The sequence below is a fragment of the Typopeltis vanoorti genome, chromosome 26 (assembly GCF_054136105.1).
Source record: "Typopeltis vanoorti isolate ZY-2024b chromosome 26, IOZ_Tvanoo_1.0, whole genome shotgun sequence".
In the NCBI taxonomy this organism is placed as follows: Eukaryota; Metazoa; Arthropoda; class Arachnida; order Uropygi; family Thelyphonidae; genus Typopeltis; species Typopeltis vanoorti.
The window spans coordinates 31,815,158-31,838,976 of NC_143574.1; the positions used below are offsets into that span (position 1 = coordinate 31,815,158).

General features: G+C 37.9%; 1 protein-coding gene across 1 annotated transcript in view; it reads right to left on the bottom strand.

The window, feature by feature from the left end:
• LOC150092463 (serine/threonine-protein kinase 32B-like) overlaps window positions 1-22,597 on the bottom strand; it is a 46,785-nt gene extending 24,188 nt beyond the window's left edge. The window contains exons 1-2 of the mRNA XM_090414828.1: window positions 21,910-22,597; window positions 2,034-2,089 (exon numbers count right to left, since the gene is read on the bottom strand). Coding sequence (XP_090270954.1) covers window positions 2,034-2,089; window positions 21,910-21,988 — 135 coding nt within the window. The 5' untranslated portion in view covers window positions 21,989-22,597. The remainder of the gene's footprint in view (window positions 1-2,033; window positions 2,090-21,909) is intronic.
• Between the last annotated feature and the right edge of the window lie 1,222 nt (window positions 22,598-23,819).

The window sequence follows — 23,819 nt, forward strand, 5'->3', positions numbered from 1 at the left end:
AACACAAACTTGTCTTTGTCAAAGTGCACACCCGAAGCAGCTGAACTGAAAAGATTAGCAAGCCGACATTAATTACGGCATCGTTCTTATCTCTTTCGCTGGAAACGCGATCCCGTATCTCATCGGGAATCTTGTTAGGAGCCGTATTGGGAATTTGTTCGCCTTGCTTATCGCGACCACTTCTCACCAAAGCGCTGGCTTAGAAGTCAGTTTCGAAAGTTTCCTAATCGTAAGACCTCGGGGGGGGGGGGAGACCCACTAACGAAGGGATACTGTTAAGAAGGGTGTGTATATTTCGTAGATCAGTCACAAGAATGGTTCAACCAGAATTGGACTTGCGATAAATGATAATTTGAAGATTATAAGATACAGACTTAAATACATACAGTCTGTAAGAAAATGGGTTTCACACGAGGCGATAAAATTCATCTCCCACCTAAAGACAGTCACCAACATCGATGTCCGCTTGGCGATTCCATCTACAGAGCGCGGATGAGCTATCCACTCGGTCAACCAGGCAACCAACCAAGCAAAACCCCCATCGTGAAATTTGGAATTCGGTGTTGAAGAGAATTAGCATTTCAACTCAACTGTTGGCTTGCCTTTGTCTTTGGTTCGCACGATGTTAATACCGCACCAATCATATGCACCATAGCTGCTCTTTCTCTATTGGCCTATCATCATGCACAACTTTCACTTCTCATTAGTCATTCGTGAAGGATTGTTCATTACGTATCTCAAGTCTTGTAAATGACTGGTAATTTTTGCTTGAAATAATGGGAAAGAAGATGACGCTATTTGGGTAGATGATTTTGGCGATGTACACAAGGAAATTGTTCTCGATGCCAAAAGTAGTGATAGCTAGTAGGAGCTTCTTGGTAAGGCGCACCATTTTCAGTTTTTTTCTGAAAACTTTAGTTTCCGAAAATCCCCGCATATATCTCCCACCACGATTTTTTAGCTTTAATTTTGGGAAAAAAGTGCCAGTTATATTCAAATAAATACGGTAATTTTTTTAGCTTTTAAATTCTTAAGTGTGGATCATTGGTTAAAGATTGGATTTATAAAACCCCCAAAAGAGAGCAATATAGCATATACAAGTAACTGGAACAACAAGAAAACGTTGATTTTGCATCTGGATCAAAAATGAAATTGATAAGAGTGTGTCGTCTGACATCTCTAGAGAACCAACTAGGAAGAGGATGAAAAATCTTCGTAAGTATGATATGAATTACTTGAAATGTGGATTTTCATGGACAGTAAATGAAGAGGAATCTATTCCAATTTTTGTTGTATTAAAATAAATCATATATTTTGTTTACATAAACAAACTGATTTCATCCATTTTTATATATTTTTTTCATCTCATAGCATTTGCCTCAGATGCCAAACTAAAAAAATACAATTGATAAAAATATTTTTAAGGCGCTAAAAAAACTCTTTTTTGTTGCAGGCACCAGAAATCTTAGAGATGATCTCAATATCAACTCGACAAAGAGACACCAGAGAGAGCTATTTGCCTACAATCGGGCAATTCTCATCTTCCGCTAATGAACCTTCCCACAACAGCGTTAGTGTTGTCGGAGTCTGTACAAAGGTCGCTTTGTTTGCCAGTAATTTCAGGAAATTCCCAAGATCTTTGATGCACGTGTCTAGACAGCGAAGACTTGTTTAGCAACTCATTCTTGGACAGATCGGAAGACGATACGATGAAAGCAGCTGTGATTGAAACCATGCCAATTTTTTTCCCTTGGGAAAAAAATGAAAATAAATGCAGCGAAATCCATTTCGATCTACTTTTACCAATTCTGGAAACTCATTGATCGGTTACTAAGGTGATTTACAATATATATTTATTATTATTTTTTCATTTAACTAACCTATTCACTACGTTACTATTCTGTCACATACTGTATCTGTTTTGCAAAGACGCATCTATGAAGAGATAGATAGATAGATAGATAGATAGATAGATAGATAGATAGATAGATAGAGAGAGAGAGAGAACTAGCTCTATCAGAAGACACACTTACCTTTCCAAAGCTTCCTTTGCCAATTGCTCTGAGAATCTGGAAATCGTCAAAACTTACTAAAAGACAATAAAAAAAAAAAACATAAATTTATCACGTAAAAATAATTAACTTCACAAAAATAAATTCTGCCAATAATATTAGTTATATAACTGATTTAAATATACGCTGATACCAACTCATTAGATCTATTAAGCATGCGCATAGCACGCATATACATGTATTAAAGGCGAACATTCCAGAAGGATATTTTTATTTTTATTTTTAATAAAATCGACTGCTTCTTCATCCCCCTTCACTTATTACAGTTGATTAATGAAAAAGCGATATGCTTATCATCTCTATTGATAACCTCAGCGCCAAAGCCTATTATTATTCCACTTGTTTTTTCAATTTCCTTGAAGGCCAACTCTAGCGTAGGCTGGTTGCGTGCTGTCTCACAGGACAACCCAAATGTATATTTGCTATGAGCAACAGTTTGGATTATGAAAAAAAAAAATCTTCTGTCTTTACCTTTTTTACAGTCTTATCGATTTTTATTTTTTATCTTTGAGATATTACTTTTATCTCAAGAAAATAAAGTTTTTTTGTTTTGAAAATATACCCTTTGATCTCCGTCAAATAAAAGGTGGATGATTCGAATCTCACTCTGAACATCAATTGCAGACATTTTTAATTTTGAAAATTTAGGATCATCCAAAAATTTTAAACGCAATAAAATAAACTACGTAGTACATGACTTTCATCGCATGATGTAACACCACAGTGTTTATCGAATGTCTCTAGTGGTCTTAAAAAAATCTTTAATCTTCATAGCTAAATCATCGCTTAATCCTGTGGTATACTTCAATGTCTAGTATATTATAGAATTCTAGCTTTGCATAGGTGGAAGTGACATAAAACAAATAAACGAAAAATCCCTAATGTTACATCAAATCCATATAAGACTGGTTTATGATCTTCCCTCTTATGAGAATTCACCTGGAACTCGCTTGGAATCGTGGGTGTGATAAAATACAACTGCAATGTGGTAGAGACCAAAGTGGTCCTTTTTTTACTCCATCTCCAGCGTCCAATAAACAAAGCTACAGTAGCATCACATCAGGCGATGAAAATCATCCACCAACTAAAAAGATAATGCCAAGAAAACACTTAAACTAAGTTTCGTATAGTGAACTAATCAACATTATAAAGACAAGATGCGATGCACAAGAAAATAACGCAAAAAGCGTGACAAAGTTGTTGTTGTTGATGTCGTCGTCCTTGACACTTTCAAACTCAGAAGAGAAGAGAAGATCAAAGCCATCAAATATTTCCTGTTGGTTGAAGCCAAAGTTCTGCTTGCTGTAGAGGTTTTTCTTTCTTCCTATAAGCTAAAACTAGACTGATCACACCAGTAATTGATGGCGTGTTAGCCAACTGTTGCTTTTTCTTCTTCTCCCTACTACGTATTAGGCCTACTGGCCTGTTACAGACCTATCTTAAGCTCTTCTAACTCGTACCCATCCAGAGGATAAGATGACTAGCCCTACGCTTTCCGAGCTGTAGCTGCGTGTGTTCATAGGGCCAGTTTGCCTATTTGTGGGAGGGAAAAACCCTGATGTCCACGTCCAAGACCAGCTAACTTGGCTATGTTTGAGAAAGATCCTTAAGGTCCTCACGTCGGCGATGGGTATCGAACCCAGGACACTCCTTTCCCAGGCATATGGTTGCGAAGCTCATAGTCACTAGACTAACCGTGCGGGCATTTTTCATTGCGTATTGAGTTCCTAGTGGATTAGTTAGTCACTCATAAGAAATTAGCTTCCAACTGTTTATTTAAGTGAAACAAATGCTTTGTGCTCATCGCTTTCCTATTTTTTTAAAAAATTCTGTTCTTTAGTCAGTACTCAGTCTAATCAAACTTTTCCCGAATGGCATTTTTACAATGCCAGCGAAAATCCACGTTCTGTACTCCTAAATATCCTTCTCTACATATGTCAAGTATGTTACATTTTACTAAATGTACAGTGAAATAAGTTGGCTGTCTTCTTATTGTTCTACCAAAAACACCATACGAACAATCCCCCATCTATTGGGAATATTTTTCTTTTTGGAAACGATAACCAAGTCTTCCTAACACCTGTTTGTTTAGCAAAAGAATCCTTCTCTTATTTCAATGCTAATTTTGCACGCGATTTCACAGAAAGGCCAAATCATCATCGCACAATACCACAACAAACAGAAACTTTCTTATAATCTCGCTAAGTGTTCACGGTTGGGTTGGAGCAAACGTTAATGGACGCATTACAAACAAGATCGATGGCGAAGTGCAGAAAACCCCAGGAATTGTCTAACTCTCCATCCGCACACGTCCATTTCCTACATGAGAGGATTAGAAGCGGTGAAAAGCCTTTGTAAGGTTTCGAGGAAGTTGTGTTGTTTGGGCGCACAGCTTTTGTAATTAGCGGATGAGGAATCGGCGGTAGGCATGCCGTAGAGACGGAGGAACATCGTGCACGCGGTAGCTTTTCAAAGACGTGGCAGCACGTAGCGATCTTATCTGGATGTTCGAGTGCGGAGTGTTTAGAGAATTTGTAGGAAGTTGAAGGAAGGGACTTTGATTGATTTAAAGACGTTGCGATGTTCGAATTGTAATGCTGGAATGTATGGCGATGCTCTGCAGATTGCGTGTGTGTGTGTTGTGTGTCTTCTCATCGAAATTAGACAAAGTAGGGATCTTTGTATCGCTGTGGGCCCAATCAGGTCATTACCTTCACTGGACCCACAGCACTAAGCTAAAAGGGGAAACCTATTAAATAAGGCGCTTCGAGGAATGAATGGGATTGCAAAAAGAATTACAGAACGGTTAACAAAATATGTACAATATAATATATATTTGGTCACGATGGTCCTTACCAAGTATTTACTTCGTCTGTTGGTCGATTTTTTCCCCTAGCACTGAGCTGGCGGCTTGTAGCTGTAGGCTTAGTTTCCTACGAATGATGCAATTTTTTCTTGGTACAAACGTAAAACTGACATCGAACACATTTGGCCGATGTGCCACTCATAGGCTAAGATGGCAGTAGTTACTGCCAGATTCCAATTAATACTAATTAAGAAACTTCGTAGATATCCGTGGTTTTTAAGCCTTCTCAGATGACGATAATCTTGAACCTGACAGACTGTTTTACGATGCCTCAGTTACACCTCTTAGACATGTGTGGATTATTTTTCCACTGATTCAACACCTGGGCTATCTCTCCTTTTCGAGAAACCAGTAAGCTCTGCTGTTTCCAAAATTGTGGCTCCAGACAGACGAGCACCCGCAATGAGTCCTTCATCGAACTCCAAAATATACTTTCCTTTTCCCATTGTGATCAACGCTGTTGACTATTACTGATCAGCAGCGTTCTTAAATAGTTGACTAAGCACATGGTGACGCACGTGACCAAGTATTTTGCATATGCACTGCGTAAGTGGCATTTACATATATCTGCGTAAAGTTTCCTAATTCCGAAGTCGGTGTGTGTGTGTGTTCTACAGCCTCTGTCCAAAAAGAAACCGAACTAACTATTCGAAAATAGAAGAAACTAGTGGCGCCACCTGTTGTATCTTTTTGTTGTCGAAGCGGCAACCTTCGTTAGTGTTGTGTCAACTGTTTATGACATTTGTTTCATTAGAAGACGAGTTATAGTGCCAAGAGTGACAGTGTGTTTTGACGAACGGTCGATCATCACAATATTCATGCGGTACGCGACGAATTCTCGCTATCAATCGCTTCAAAACTTCGAGATAAAGCTCACCATTGACCGTTTGGCCAGGCGGAACGAATTCATTGTGGATAATGCCCTTGAAATCGTAGAAACAAATCAGCATTGTCTTTACTTTTGACTTCTCCAAGTGACTTTTTTCTGGTGGTCTCCACTTAGCACTCTGTTTCGGACTCATACTCAAAACACTAAGTTTCGTCACCAGTAACGATCGTTTCAAGGACATTTCAGTCCTTAAGGGGTTTTAATGAGGTCCTTGCAGTGCTCAGTTCGATACATTTTTTGGTCGTCGGTCAACTTGTGGGGAACAAATCGCGAATTCAATTTATGAAGCCCCAAACTCTCGGTCAAAATGTTGTGCACAGTTGATTTGGGAATCCCCAATTCATCTTCAATCAATCTCAAGGACGATTTCGGGTTTTCTTTGATGAAATCACGCACTTTTTGGATGTTAACTTCGCTCAGTCCAGTTTTTGGACGCCTGGCTTTTCATCGTTCTCCAACGTCTCACGACCACTTTGAAATCGCTTAAACCACTCGTAAACTTGAGTACGGGATAAGCATTCATCACCGTATGCTTTTTGAAGCATTTCGATAAAACTTTTACCAAGTTTAACACAAACGTCAATCGCAGCTCTCTGTTTGAAGCTCATTTTCCGACCGCTCGTCAAAACACACCGTCACTCTTGGCACTAGAACTCGGCTTCTAATGAAACAAATGTGATAAACAGATGACACAACACTAATGAAGGTTGCCGCTTGCGACAACAAAAAGATACAACAAGTGGCGCCACTAGTTTCTTCTATTTTCGAAAAGTTCGGTTTCTTTTTGAACAGAAGGTGAATAGTCGAGTTTTCCTCGGGAAAAACCTTCCTTTGTTTGATATCGCATTGCAAATTTATGGTATCTTTTAGTATCATGGGTGGGGTGATGCTCAGATAGCATTACATCCACCTACGAAAGGTTACAAACTTGTATATTCAGTACCCACTGCTCTGAAGACCAAACACTGTACTTTTTTTTTTTTTTCCGAGGGTACTTCATATCCCCAATAAGTGAATGGTGGTCTCACCGTCTTCCGAAGCCCAGATATACACCAACTACACACTTTAAAAGACAGCTCTGCTGCAGCGGGTACAAAACCTGTCGTTTGTTGGTTGAGGGGTTAACCGCGAAATTTTATAAACCTATAATACATTTGGTAGAATGTGGGGTCAAGGATTCGATAATCTAGAAACCTGCTCTAAAAAAAACAAGAATGGTGTTCGTTTCAAGGCAATTTTCAAGGTCTTACACAAATGATGAAAATGATCTGTCACCTACAAGCATACACTGCTTAATAAGAAGTTAGCGGACATCCTCATGGGCAAAATGCATCGTGTCACGTAACGAGACACGTGTCTGTAGCCGTCATTTGGAAGAATATGTTGCTCCCAAGTCAGCGCCACTATGTCCTGGTGAAATAGTTGCAAGAAGGGGACTGATGGAGTTTGAAAGAGGCGTTCTGATAGGATGCCATGTTGACAGGACTATCTGTTCGGCAAATTGTTGACAAATGGAGCCATCTCAGGTCAATAATCAGTGATACCATGTTGAAATAGAAGCGAAAGGAGTCAACTGCACTCACGAAAGTGACAGTAGGGTGCTACGAAGAATAATAAGTAAAAACCCCCATTCGTAGGCCGACACTTTGAATGCAAAGTGTCCAGGCATCGACTGGAATACGAATCTGCCAAAAACATTCAGAACCGAAGCTCAACACGTGAGCCTCATTTTTGTGGACCCCACATTATCGGAACCAACATGCAGCTTCTTCTGTGGTGCAAAGAGCGTGCACAGTGGGATGTGGAAGCTTGTAAAGGTGTGTTATGGTTCCTACATTTTATTAAGGTGGACACCATGGCTGTTTGTTCCTCACTCTGTAGGTCTTTTGGCTTCTTTCCAAGCAGTGTATACTAACATCCATGCCACAGTGAAAGTAACGTACAAGCTGTTTGTGTTGGAGAGCAGCTTAGCCATCCACATGGTCGCAATGAAAGTTTTTTTACCAAGCGAGGTAAAAAAACTTTCATCGCGACTATGTGGATGATGTCAAAATTTCATTTTGACATCATCCAACAGGCGATGTCAAAGCATGTTTCTGATTTTCACCCGTCATATCAGCTGGTAAATGCGCAATAGTTATGGAATGACAACGGAAACCCCATTTCTTGCCTTTGTTCTACTTCCTGGTTATGCATCTAATACCACTGCAGTCTTTAAATTTGAATTATATTTCTATACGACTATTGTTTTAACAACTGAAAGAATTAAACTTGCATTATTCAGTTAGGGAAATGGACGATGTAACTTGTTTGTACCTATGGATCCATAGAAAGTAAGAAAAAGAGGAATTTTTCGAATCGTTGGAGAAGGCAGCTGAAATTTAGTAAAAGAAAACGTTGGTCCTTGTTGGAGATCACAGCGTATAGAAATGAATCTCGAAAAGTTGGAGAAAAGAACAAAACTAATAAAAACTAAGAACCTGCTGGATTCAGGACATTGACAGGCATTACTTTCGTCATGTACGAACACAAAAATCTGCACAAATTCACAAGAAGACGCCTGAAATAAAAGAAACATCATTGATTATGTTACTGTGGATAGTAATATCTTCGAGCCGGTTCAGAACAAAAGAGTGCACCGAGGATTTGAAATAGGGAGTGATCACCATTTAGGTTTCAACTGGATTATAATGAATATCACTTTGAGCAGAAATGTATGTGGGAGAGTTTTAAAACGAATCAAAGACAAGCAGATTTCCGAGGTGAACTGTAGACTCAACTAAGATAATATTATTGAGTGAAACAACTTCCGTAGCTCAGCCAGTATAGACGCAACCCTTTGGTCGGAAAGATCTGGGTTCGATTCCCGTCCATGACGTAATGAACCTTTATCTGGTCACTTTCGACGAAAGGTGAGTTAGCCGATCTCATACTGAGGTAGAGGACTTTTTCACCCGGAAACTTGTTTTTTTTGGTCCCTCAGAATAGGCAAACCGACCCAGCGAATACACACGGACCCAGTGAATACATACCTCCCCAAAGGGGACGAGAGAGAAAGGGAGAAACTCCACGCGAATAAATAAATAGAATAAAAAATGAAGGTGTTTGAAAACAAGATCCAAACCTTGGAGACTCACTGCAGATTCTGCAGAGGACATTGGTTGATGTGCCTGCTTGCGGGAGGAAAAAAACCCTTCTGTCCACGCCCAAGAACGGCTAACTTGGCTATGTCTGAGAAAGATCCTTAAGTCTTCACGTCGACAAAGGGAATCGAACCCAGGACACTCCTTTTCTAAGCATATGGTTGCCAAGTGTGTAGCCACTAGGCTAACCGTACGGACACTGAATGTTAAAATCAGGAAAAAATTTCTGTAGAGAGATATTGTAGGCAAGATTTACGCAAGTAAAACTGAGAAGAGACTACGAAAAATTATGGGAGAGAAACTTTAGTGAGAACAAGATGAAATTATGGAGATATATTCAAGTTTTACAGATCTGAAAAAGGCGTAATATAGTGTCAAGTAAAGCTGTAAGTCATCGATGGCAATATCATATTAAAAATGAAGATATTAGGAAAGAACTTGACGTTGAATTAACTGTTTCTCTCCCACTCAAACAGAATCGGAGAGTAAACGTTACTAGTATAATAGGTGTTTGATGCCAACATGGCAGGAAAAAGATTCACAGGAACACCAACAAGTAGGTGGATTGATGCAGTTGAAATTTCTCTAGAAGACAGACATATCAGATCTTAAATCATTGGAGTCCTGGAAGTTAAGAGACTAATTTGAAGGAAGTCGATAGGAAGTTAGTTAAGTAAGCAAAGTGAATCACGTAGTACTGTCATAATATCCTGTAATGATGACTTTTTTATAATCATATGTATAATAATATTTCAAAATGCGCTTATGTATTGCATCAAAAACATTGACCCACACTACGCATGCTCTTTAAATTTCCACATTATTTTAATAAAAAATGTTCCAGTTCCGGCCTTTCTTCTAACGCAATCATACACTTGTTTAGGAGAAGGGAAACGATCTTATGTTGAAATATAGATAATGTCAGTGTGTATTTGAAGCAAGTGCATTTGCCAAGTCTGTGATCCTCTTGCATAAATTCCTACGGGAAATGTTGCTTCACTATCCGTTAGACTGAATTTCAATTTTCAAATACAAATCCCGGACTGTTAATGCGGTAGTAGGTAGGTATACTCGTGAAAATGTACTCAACGTAAAGCAACAGATATACTGCAATTTAGAGGGCGTGATATACTTCCTGTGCTTTTTACGATCACAGCTCTTCGGGCAATCGTAAAAATGCGCTTTTTACTACCTACCCAGCACTTTTATCAGTGTTGTGTTTCCTTTTACAACAAGGGTTTGTGTACTTTATCTTATGTGATGGAAGATAAACTACACGAACCCTTATTATAAAAAGAATTACAAAGTTGTCCCCCTTCTTTTTTTTTTTTTTTTTTTTCATAGTCGCAATTTCAATAATTAAAGAATTTACATTTTGCACACACAAGTGGAGGCTCCTGTAGGCCGAAATCAAAACAATTAAGCAAACGGACAATAAAAATTGGTTTCATCATTTTTACGTGTTTTTTTTTTTGAAAAAAAATTGGTTTTTAAATCGCAACAAACATTTAAATTAGCTAAAAAAAAAAAGTGAAATTTCAATTAAAAATAACCATAAAAGGAAGGGAAAATACTTGCTGGTTTAAGTACCGGTTGTTAAAAACAACCTTGCAAATGTAACGAGGAAGTTTATCAGTGCACGCGAGATAGTTATTTACAAAAATTTAGTCCTTAAATTAATGGTTAAAACTTATTTTAAACAATAAACTATAAGTCAGTTCAAAGTGCTCATATCCATCGCTCTGGTCTCAAGTCAAAGTTCTGTTATCTACGTGTATAATGCAAAACTGAGCACGTAGCGACATTAGCAGATGTTTGTTGTTGTTTTGTTACCACAGAGGGAAAGCTGGGTGGGTCAATTATCAGCGTGTGGCGGGGAGGAGGAGGGAAAGTGATGAAAGTAATATCTGTAGAATGTATACATTCACTGGCCACTCTGGATGGAAAAGTAATGCTAACTTCCTTCGTTTGAGACTAACTAACTAACTCACTTTCAGTTACAAAAAGGTCCCTCGCGTCATCGATGGATCTCGAATTTAGATGATTCTGACTTAAGGGCAAACATCTGCGGAGTAATGCAGATACACATCAATAGTTTGGGGGAATTTTAAAAGCATCAAAACTTTAGATGGTTTCCATAAAATATCGCATTCTCCCTTTTTATTATTTATTTATTTATTTGTTTATTTCGAATTCAAGAACAGTTTGGAATTCCTTGCAAAGTATCAATGCTTCTAACCATTGGTATGACTATGTGGTCATCTGTTATATAAGAATTTAATTGCTGAAAAATTTCTACCACTTCTAGAATTGCGTTATTGCAATTTGAAGATTTTATGCTTTTATCAAGACACATATTTTGATATTTGTATTTTCCCCTAATCTATTCCATCGAGCTTATTTTGTGCGTTTTCAAAATCTTATTCTGTGAAGCTAAATATTTGTTTTTCTGCTTCAGTTTGACTGCCCTAATTTTCTCATCTCATCTCTAAGACAATTGGAGTTGACCTTGTTGGAAATTAGAGAAACAGCTAAACTCTGCACATGTAAGAGTTAAGATTTAATCCATCCAGGGTAAAAACACTACGGACAAAGGAGATGGCAATTTAAAAATTCCTTTCATATTTTCTGAATACTGAGGACCAATAACAAATCACCCTGCAAAATAAGAACAAAGGTAAGGGATTGCGAAACGTTGATATGCACTGCTTGAAAAAAGTTAACGGACACTACTGTGAGGAACAAACAGCCATGGCGTTCACCTTAATAAGAAGTAGGACCTCCTTTCGCTACGATGATTGCGGCAATCCTACTGGGTATACTTTCTACAAGCATATGATAGCGATCAATCAGAAGTTCATCCCACAGATGTTCAGTAAGGTTGAGATCAGGACTCTGTGGAGGACAGTCAAGTGTGGTGACGTTCTTGTCCACAAAATACGCAGTTACGACAGCAGTCTTATGACATAGTGGATTGCCTTCTGAAAGAGACAAAGGTCAGTTCCGTAGAAATGCCACAAAGCATTGTCCTGAATGTTCAGATATCTCTCGGAGTTTAATGTTCGTAGCACCACAAAGTGGTCTGAGGCCAAGCCGGGAAAAATAGGACCATACCATCAAACTGCCATCTCCGAATTTCATAGTTGGGAAGTTATGCACTCTAGCAATAGACGTTCGCCTGGTATCTACCACATCCATCCATCTGCTCAGTAGAGGGCGTAGCGTGATTCATTGCTCCATAACACACAGTTTTCCAGCTTTCATGTCCCACTGTTCACGCTCTTTGCACCACAAGACAAAGCAGCATTTTAGTTCGGATTATATGAGGCTTGCATATTGCGGTCTTACCATGGGAACCCATGTTGTGAGCCTCGCTTCTGAACCGAATCTCACAAGAGTCGATTCCCGGAACTCCGCATTCAACATGTCGGTTGGCGAATGGCAGTTTTTGCATATTGTCCTTCATAGCACCTCACCGTTACGTTCGGTGAGTGTGATGGGGCGTCCTCTGCGGGTAGCACTAGCAGTTGACTATCTTCCATCTCAGTTTCACTTGTGGACGTGGGATGGCCCAATTTATCAACAATTTGCTGATCAGATAGCGATGCAATGTGTCATCCTATCACAGCACATCTTTCAAATGCATCAGTTCCCCTCTTGCATCCTTTTCATCCGGACAGAGTTGCATTGATTTGGGAGCATCATATTGCTCCAATTTATACAAGCACGTGACTCGTTACACAGCGTGATGCACCTTTCCCAGTGGGAAGGGGGGTCCGTTGATTTCTTTCCAAGGAGTGTATATACATATATAAGAAGGTACGAAAATCTCTGCACTGTTTTCTGTAGAAGAGAGGCTGAGCCTACCATAGAGATCATCGGCCACACACACACACACAAAGCGTGGGCGCCCTTCGATTGGATTGGCAGATTCCCTGTGCTTGAATGCATCATACGAGCTAGGAAGTTTAGTGACAGTTGTGGTGGCCTCGAGCTGGGTTCCTCCTGGTATGCACCACAGTGTTTGATTGCAGTGGCACCCAGAAGGATAAATGCAATCAATGTGCTCTCGTCTTGCAACATCGTGGTAGTTTTATGAAACAAATTCATGTTTCTTTCTTTCTTTCAACATGACAGCGCCTTATATCATACAATCACAGGTGCTATCACAAATCATGACTGAAATTGAATGGTCCAAAATAACCGACTGGTGTTCTCAAAACGGTGAAGCATATGCTTGGAAGGTTGGAAAGGGTGATTAGGTTTAAAGGGGGGCTAAAATCAATTTTCTCCTACCAGGATCTTGGCTGACTAGTCATCAGTCATGCTTGTAGCATGTTGAGCACAGTTAAGCCTGGGATGGATTTCCGTGGTGGGCTGGCAACCTACAACACGGTCAAAAACCCTGATGGAACTGATATAGATGGCAGTGCCAATATTTCGGTGAAGTCCGGAGGGCCATACCCAGGAAAGTCTTAGTATCATGCCACTACGTGGATACCTCGGGAAACATGGTGTAGTAATGAGCCATGGCAAAGTTGATACTAAGCAAAGAGCTGGAAGAAAGCTATAAAGTGCATCTCCTAAGACGTTATGTGGCCAGCGTGGGAGATGTTAGGACTGTAATGACATCTGATGTTTCATCATTGGCAGAAGGATTCATATATGAACGGTAATGTGAAACAACTAGCAGTCGAAAGATTCTGAATTCTGATCAACGGCTGACAGAGTAAGCCAACCAAGTTACTGGCTATTGCAGACGTGGAAGAGATCGGAGCCTCACCACGTTATTATCCTCTATCCTATAGTCGACCATGGAAAAAAGGAAATATTTCAAAAGCTATGCTTTGGAAGTTGGAACCTCTGCAACGTCCCAAGCTGTAAATAGTTACAGGGAAGAAGACACTGAAACTGTGAGTAAAACGAGCGCTGCAAGTGAACTCCATGATGATGTCAACTTAAATCCGAAAGGAAGGTCGGCATCTGATATTCCTCGTTTGAAAACAAGAAACAGAGTCTTGAAAATTGGAACTTGGAACGTGAGAACATTATATAAACTAGGGAATTTTGACAATCTTATACAGGAAATAAAAAGACTTAAAGTTGATGTGATGGGAATCAGTGAAACAAGATGGCATAACATGGGAAAACTAGAGAAAGATGGATTTACATTTGTATATTCTGGTGGAGAGAAGCATGAATATGGAGTGGGTTTCATGATTAAGAAAGACATCTTTAAATGTGTAATGGGGATGTGGCCCATAAACGAAAGAATAATACTTATTAAATTAGCAGCAAAGCCTTTTAAACATCATAATTATCCAGGTTTATGCCCCTACGATGACTCACAATGATGAAGAAATGGAAGATTTTTAAACTTACACAAAAATCTATAGAATATGTAAAATCAAACGAGATACTCGTAGTGATGGGTGACTTGAACGGGTTGGAGAAGGGGAAGAAAATCCAGTTGTTGGAAAATTTGGATTAGACGAAAGAAATGAAAGAGGTGAGAGATTGATACAATGCTGGATTCAAAACAACTTGCGCATAATGAATACTTTCTCTCAACATCCAAAGCGCGGACTGTATACTTGGACAAACCCAGATAACTCTATAAGAAACCAAATAGATTTCATAAAGATAAATAATAGATACAAAAATAATATAACCAACACAAAAACATACCCAGGCGCTGATATAGGTTCAGACCATAACCCTGTTGTGTTTACTTAAAAAATTAAACTAAAAAAAACATTTCTAGAAACAATCATACTGAAAGACGTGACTTCATAGCTCTGAATATACCTGACAACATAATGGTGTTTAACTCAGAAATTAGGAAGAAATTAGATTATGTAGGATATAAAACAGAAGACAATATACTTTATAACACAGAGGAAATTGAAAACAGGTGGTCAAAGTTTAGAAGTGCAATATATAAGACAGCTAACGAAGTTATCCCCAAAATTAAATACAATAAGAAAAAACCCTGGATGACTGAATCAATACTAGAACTTATGAATGAAAGACGAAAAAAGAAAAGTACACAACAGTATAGAATACTCAGTAAAATTATAAAAAATGAATGCAGGAAGGCTAAAGACAAGTGGCTAAATGAAAAATGTAAAGAAATAGAGGAACTGGACAAGAAACACAATAGTAAAGAAATGCATAAGTCAATCCAAGCCCTGACAAATAAAAAGAAAAATTTCAACCCTAATCCTTGTATAAAAGATCAAAATGGAACAATGTTACTAGAGAGAGACAAGATATCATAAAAAGATGGAAAGAATATGGAAAAGAACTGTTTGATTCTGATCGCACAGACGCACCAGATATACAAAATATGGATGGTGAACTAATTACATATGAAGAAATAGAAAACGCTCAAAGTCAAATGAAAACAGGTAAAACACCAGGCCCTGATCAGATCCCTATTGAATTGTTAAAGAAAGTAAATGAAAACACACTAAATGTTATTCTTAATAACATCTATGATTCAGGATACATCCCTGATGATCTACGAAAATCCATCTTTGTCACTAATCCCAAAATTCCAAGAACTTTTGAATGTTCAGAATATAGACTAAGTTTAACAAGCCATGTTACAAAATTACTACTGAGAATAATCCTAGAAAGAATAAAAGGCACTTTGTCAGTAGAAATAGAAGACACTCAATCAGGTTTTCAAAAAGACAAAGGTACAAGAGAAGGAATCTTCAATTTGAAAACATGATGTGAAAGACGCCTTGATAACCAGAAAAGCATATATCTTTGTTTTATTGATTACACCAAAGCATTTGATTCAATAGATCACAAGAAATTAATACATATCCTACAGAATAATGGGTTAAACGGAAAAGATCTACGTATAATTACAAATATATACTGGAATCAAATGGCCTCAATAAGATATAAAAATACACATTCTGGCAACTTTGAAATCAAAAAAAGGAGTAAGGCAAGGATGTGTCTTATCACCCTTACTGTACAATATATATAGTGAACAAGTTTTTAAAAATATTTCAGAACTGAAGGGTATAAAGTCGGGGGGTAGGAACTTCAACAACTTCAGGTATGCAGATGACACAGTTCTTATAGCTGAATCTGAAGATGATCTTCAAAACTTAGTCACAGAAATTTACAACAGAAGCTTAGACATGGGACTAATTATTAACCTAAAGAAAACAAAGTGCGTGATTATATCAAAATAACCAATAAATAAGAAACTAAGCATAATTGTTAACAAAAAGAAAATTGAACAGGTTCAGTCTTTTATATATTTGGGACAAATGCTTACAGACAGAGGAAATTAGGATTGAAAACTGTCCTAACATGCAGAGACATTAACATAGACACAAGAAAAAGATTAATAAAATGCTATATCTGGTCAAGCCTTCTCTACAACAGTAAAACTTGGACTCTAAATAAAGAAGCAGAGAAAAAATTAGAAGCTTTAGAAATGTGGACCATCAGAAGAAAGTTTAAAATACCATGGACAGAGAAAATGAAAAACGAAGATATTTTTACGAAAGCAAAAATGAAAAGAACATTAATGAAAATAAGTAAAGAGAGAAAACTTAAATATTTTGGACATCTAACCAGACAAGAAATTAATATTAGAAGGAAAATTGACCCAGGAGAATGTGATTTGAAGACATTAAGGACTGGACTGGCTTGAATTACCATAAATGTTCCAGAGCAGCAAAAGAAAGAAAAAGGTTCGTGACATGGTTGCCAACCTCCTTCTAGGGGATAACACTTGAAGAAGAAAGTCAATTTAATTTTCTCTAAACTTAGGGAGGTTCCGATACTTATTTCAATATAGTGTATGTTGTAGCATCATTTATCGACGACTTGGTATACGCAAGTGGAACATATTGTTGCCATGAAACGGACTTTTTTTGAAGTCGTTACCATTAAAATTTATATAAAAATAATGCATTAAATTAACATAAATTAAAAAAATGTATATTAATTTCTAAAATGATTGTTAACGTCATCACTTTCGTGGAGCTCGACTCAATTGAATTTTATTAGTCTACAGGATGACCCTCACCCTATCCACGAGACCGGTCGCCCTTCAGGAAACCTAGATGGGCGGAAGGAGATGGTGAGTCATTTTTTCCGTCTAAATTGGCTCATTTCTTGGAACGATCCGATATTATCATGATTTGTTTTGAAATGCACGGTAATGTGCTTTGCTTATGGGTTTTTTCGTGTGTGTTTGAGGACAGTATGGGAAAACAAACGCGCCCTTTGATTGTAAAGACCCGAATCGAAATCTTACATAAAAAAAAGATAACCAAGGCTTACTTAGTTTAACACGAACGTAGGAGCATTTTGTCGAGTTTTTTCCCCTCCCACATAACATGCAGACCAATCTTACTTGATTTATAGTAATATGAAAGAACAATGCAAAACCACACGCATTTCCAGAATAAAAATAGCCCTTACTGTATTAGTAATTCTAAAGAAACGATTTTAAATGCTTGACTATTAACTGTGTTTTCAGTTGCAACAAATTCCAAGTCATATTTGCTATGTAAACAAGACTTCATACGAAAAAATCTTTCAATTATCACAAGCATATCTTGCGATTTTATTAACTTTCCCTTTTGTCATGTTAACACTACTATTCATCATTTCTCTGAAACAGGGAACCATGAAAATGTCAACAGTGGCTTCCGTTTTAGGAAGTTGCTAGTCGCTTGGTTTTCTCCATCATGACTCGTTCGTTTTAACTTCCTGATAATGCACAGATTGAGACATCGTCTTATGCTTGTACAAAGTGTTTTCAAGTCTCCTGGAAAACTGTAATGGTATACACTCGTCAACACCATGACTGAGCAAAATTGAGAGTGTTTTCGTTTACTTTCACCCCTCCTCCTGTTCAGATGAGTGACAGAAAAATGATCTGAAGACAACTTAGGATTCTTGAGTAGTCAACTCATCCAGTTTTCAGTAGTAATTATGAGCCATCTGGTGTCACTGCCGAAATTAATTTAAACGAAGTTCAAAAGGCCACAGATGGGAAGTGATACTCAAGACCGTACTTGCTATGTATTGTGGCCATTTTATGTTAATCAATAGTTTGCAAATTATAATATCCCTTTAAGTATTTCAGATATACAAACGAAAAGTGTCTGAAGAGTAGGCCGCTAATTCCAAATTTAATTTATAAAATGTATAAGACTATAAACGTATCGGCGGATTGTAGCGTAAGCTAAAGAACGTAGTTCACCACTAAGGCAACTCGTTACAAAGGTGTGTTTTAATATTCCCTAAATTTAAATAATGTTACATCGCCGAAGTGAAGCCTATTGGCTCTTTTATTTAAGTAATTTATGGGTGCACCTTTTTTGACAACTTGTATAGTACATAAGTTCTTTTCGCTATACCCTCAGTATTAATTTGGTCTACCTACTCACCAGACCTCAATAAAGGTTGAAACCGGTCTGGATAGTGACCTTCCACCATAATGTATAACATCATACATCTCCTAGGAGATGTGTTTTACATTATGGGAAATACTAAGAATAGTGATCAGAGCATTACCCACCTTGGCATCGAGTTGCCCTAGTGTTGAGTTGCCCTAGTTCCCCCTTTCGTGGAGAATGGGGAGGATTTGTAATTCTTTAATTGGGGTTCTTCATTGCAATACACTCCTAAAGACTGATAAATCTTCAGAATCTTTCTCGAGATTTACAAGCTGCAAAAAAAAAAATCATCTTTTTTTTTTTTTTTCTTTCTACTCGGGTTACTTTGGAGTGATCTACAATAGCAAATTGACTGTTTGAAATTAATAAAGCCCTATCTATGATGTAACCATCTAAATCCAAACTCTTTATTGGGATTTTGGAGAAGTGGTTGTTTTCTAATAAAAGCATTTTGATTTTGCTTATCCACTTACTATTTTTGAGAAGGTGGTCCTCGTTTTTTAAAATAATATTGCAGTGTCCAGACGTAAAAAAAAAAGCAAGCAGCAATTAAAATTCTAACGAGGATCAAGTTAATAACAGAACCAGTCTAAGGCAGCGATTCTCAGTGTCCTCCAAGGCCCACTACTCTCCATATGGACTTTCCTGGTAGACTGAGGGAGAATTTTATCAGTAAATAAATACTTTATAAAATCTTAGTTTGTAAATTTTCGATTATATTAAGTACTATTAATTTGAAAAAGCTCTTTTACATAAATCATTTAACTTCATATAGTATTTTTCCACACACTGTATTTCTCAAAACGTATGTGTGTGTGTGTGTGTGTGTGTGTGTGTGTGTGTGTGTGTGTGTGTGTGTGTGTGTGTGTGTGTGTGTGTGGTGTGCATATAAAATCAGCCACTGTGTCTCCAAGGTACGCTGTGAAATGCGTTAAGAAATGCTATCATAATTTTCCTCACTTAATTTTCCATTGAAGAATACTGACGTTGTGTATGTAATGCCAACTGCTCCACAGTTTTGTACTAAGGCGGGGCCCATGAAGTATCTTTGGTGATAAAATATGATCTACTGATAAAGACTGGGGTATTGGAGATGTGTTGGGGGTTATTGAGATGCTGAGTTATATACTTTGTCCAAAAGGAATCATCCTATACGTTTTAAATCGGATGGATGTGTGGCCTTCAAAGTGACCCTTTTTTCCAGCCAAGGGTGGAGATAGGCATTGACTTTTTGGAAACTGGTACTCCTATCCATTGTTCTCCCAGTAGTGGAGAACAATGGATAGGATGCCATTTTGAAGGATGAATGGTTGAAAACAGTGTCGTATAGACGCAGACTGGTGGGAACATGCCTAGAAGTGTGGAAAGTGCAATCATTGACAAAGATAGCTCGCATGCTATTGAGGTGTGAGCGATTTAGAATTTCCTGTGTGTATGTGTGTGTGTGTGTGCGCGCGCTCCTTCTGACGGCTTTGCAGTAGTGCTCCTATCAAAGTGAAAGTTGAAGTGTGTTGTAAAATCGATGCATGGAACTGCGAATATCTTATTTGTTCCGTCTTCGTTTAAATAAGTCGCTTCGGAAGATTTGTTAAATATTTTTGACGATATCTTCAGCACGTTTTTTGTTGAGGTAGCAATTAAAAATTCGCTGGTACTCTCTGTCTTTTATTTTTTTGAAATTTGGCTAAAATCGTTTTTATGGATGCAGTAATATTTATTTATTCTGTCGTTTCCAGGAGAAGTTCAGCACTCCCCCCGTGTTCCGGACTGGTAGGTCGTTTCTCATTGAATTCTGATGACTCGAATTTTGAAGAGTCGACACTCAGGGTAGCCCCCTGAGTTCCAAAACGTTTCAAATAAAGTGACAAAAGACGTTTTAGCTTATCTTTTTATATAAATAAGATAGATATATTTATATACCTAAAGGTACTTTTAAAATCTGCCAACGGATCTTAGTAACACCTTTTGTAAAAAAAAATTAAATAAATTCTTTAAATCTTCGAAGCTTCTTTTGGTTCCATTTACGGCTACTTTTAGAAGTACCCTGTTTAGATCTTCAAAGTTCATAAATTTCTGAAGCTAAGTAGGATTGCCATGGTAACAATACTCAATTATGCTAAAACAACACAGAAACTTGACTAAACTGGATTAAACGATTAACACTTGCATAAATTGCAAAGCGTAATGATGAAATAACAGAAGGGGTAAATAAACTTTAAATACAACTAGTGGAAGCGAAAGATGCCAAATAATGCCGCTGGCTCGTGGAAATCCAGATTTCAAGGTAACCCGGAAACTATTATAAGCAAAATTATTGATAAATAGTCAAATTTATCGTCTTTTGCTTCAAGAACACACCTTTGTTTATTGTAGACGTGAAATAGCCCAGCAAAGCATGTTTGATCAAGAATTGTTAGTAAACAAATAACGATCTACAATATCAAATTTGATCAATAAATAGCTACAGAGGTCCACATATTTCTACAACTAAATGGAAGTACGACAACAAAAAGATACTACAAAAAAGCGTCTACAAATATTATCTAATATTTAGTAGCTCTGTTGGTAAAAGTTAGTCTATATATGTATGTATACATAGGTTTGAATATTTCATTTGGATTCGCCCAGAGTGATTTCAGGGTGCCTTCAAATTCATGGTCAAGTCTCAGTACTTTTGCAACAGAACATCTGTGAGTTTGTTGTGGGAGAATTCCTTAAATTATTACTGTACAGCCTTTCTCCCTGTCTATTTATTCAAAAAGTAAACACAGACGAACACGAGAGTCTCTCTGCATTCGCATCGAGCTACCTGAATTGCGTAAAACATTCGAGCCAAGTTCCCAGCTGTCGTTACTTATTAATGTTACACATTACATTACCAGAACTCATTCATAAACAACAGATTTTATTGTGGCCTTGCTCTGGTCTAACTCATTACGATAATTGCCTAAAACTATTATAATTTCTCTAGAGAAAAGGTACCCGTCTATTTTAGTCGGTCATCAAACAATTGATCATCGAAGATGCATTCTCCAAATGGGAAATGTCCAACACAACAAATTATTCATTGGAGTACGTGTATTCTACTTGCAAACCAGGTAAAATTACGGGAAAGGGGATTTTAGCAGTGGGCTTTCCCTCCAGGGTTGTCTGGAGAAAATAATTTCCATAGGAAATAATTTCCTGGCCTCATAGGCTTAGCTACGACCATCATTTACAACAATAATAACAACTTTGGCTTTGGAAGAAATAGATATCAAGAATAGATTGAAATTTTGTATTTAAAAGCATTTTTTAATCCAGTAGTGGACGAGAACATGTGTAAGTTGACCAACAGGTTGGTATCATAATCATAGGTAGCGGGGGGGGGAGTGATTATAATTTTAAATGGGCCTTTGATCTCAGTTGCCTGTTCGAGAGGCTACTGCCGGCTTCTCCCTACTCTCTCCTATTCACACACACACACACACACACATTATAAGAAATGACTACATACCTTCTCCGTTGGTCTTGTTAACCTGCGAAATACTAAAATTGTTTTTCTTCTTTTTCTTAATAGAAAATCCACTTCCCATGGTAACATCCCTTAACTCCGATACACGGGATTCACTTGTCTTACACTCGTCTCATAGTCACTCCCACTCGGCTAATCCTCAACGTCCAGTCACCAAACATGACCTCATCATAATGCACGAAACACCATTCACACAGTTGCTGCTACCCAACCAATCCACCAAATTCAACAGTAACGAGACGTGTGACTGTTTGGTACAATGCGAAGCTGTCTCTTGAGTATGTTTGTGTAGCCAAGGTAGAAATGTCTCATTTCCTACACGGTGACATGCCAGGAAGATTCTTGGATTGCGGACCGTAGGCCATCCCACTGAATATCGCGCGATTGGACTGACACGAACACCGCCACGATCTGCGAACTTGAGATAGAGCAGCAAAAGACGTGCGCGCACAGCCACATGATATCCGGTGGAAGACAGAGAAAGCAGGCGGTGACCGCACGAGAGTCTAAACTTCCCTTTTTCGTATATCAAACGTGAAATTTAGCAACCTGACGTACATAGTTAACTCCCACTTGCATTCCGACATCTAGTTGAATACCTTTCTTCTTGCTTGTATTCGTTATTGTTCATGACCGGCTGGCAACGGCTTCTGATCGTGTAGCAAACGGAGCAAAGGGCGGATGAACACCGAGTGTCATGAAACGGCATTTCACCAAGATAGTGGCCAAGGTCACTGTGTCTGCTCGTGGAGACTCTCTGACGCGCAACGTGTGTGTGTGTGTGTTTTGTGTGCGTTACTTTTTTGTTTGTTTGTATCTTGAATCTAGTATTTGTTTTTTTCATTGTCCAATACTTTGATGACAATGTGGTTTTTAAAAGATGGTGGAGCGTTTGAAAATAAATTGTATTTTTTATTACTTACACGCCACCTGTGAGATAAACAAAGAGCTGCTTGTGTTTAACTTATACGCGAATATAAAGGTGTGTCTTATGAGACATTTTTTAATAGTTCGTTAGCAGGTAATTACTAGAAGACTTCAAACGGATGATTCTACCTTTACATCATCATAAACATCTCTATGATAATCCTCCTCCTAGCGGAATTTGGGGATTATATACTAATGCATGTCAAACACTAGCTTAAACGAACTGGGCTTTTATTATCTGAACATTTCGTTTCCAAAGGACAAGTCAAATTCTGCACACTTCTCTTTGGCAACTTGCCAAGAAGGTCTCCCTAGTGTGCACGCAACATGGTTCATGGTTCATGCAGCTGATGGTACGTAGCTCATCAAATTTACAAGGGTGTCTTGCGGAAGTCAGTGGTGTCTATGAGTTGCTGCCACTATACGGAAGTACACACTAAGTGGGCATTTTATTAGGTGTCCCTCAACCCCAATTATTCACGAGTTGCATGCCTAATTATATATATATATATATATATATATATATATATATATATATATATATATATATATATATATATATATATATATATATATATATATATATATATATATATATATATATATATATATATATATATAACTCTCTCTCTGAGCAATAGATTCCACGAATGTTGTAAAAGATACCAAGCAATTTTATATAAACTTAGTTTTAATCCTTTTTCCGAAGTAAGCAAACAGACAAGTCAGTCAAGTTTGCGCCTGCACGTAATGCAATTGTGAGGCAATTCGTGGAAAAGGTGGAGTAAGCTCCGATCGCTTTCCTTAGTATTTCCCCCTAATGCAAAGTACATCCTCTTACGGAGATGTATGATGCTATGCATTAAAGGCAAGGGCCACTACCCAGACCGTTTTCGACCTTTATTGAGATCTCGTCAGTGGGAGCCAGACCCAGAGATGCCAAGGTTGAAGTAATGCAGAGCTTA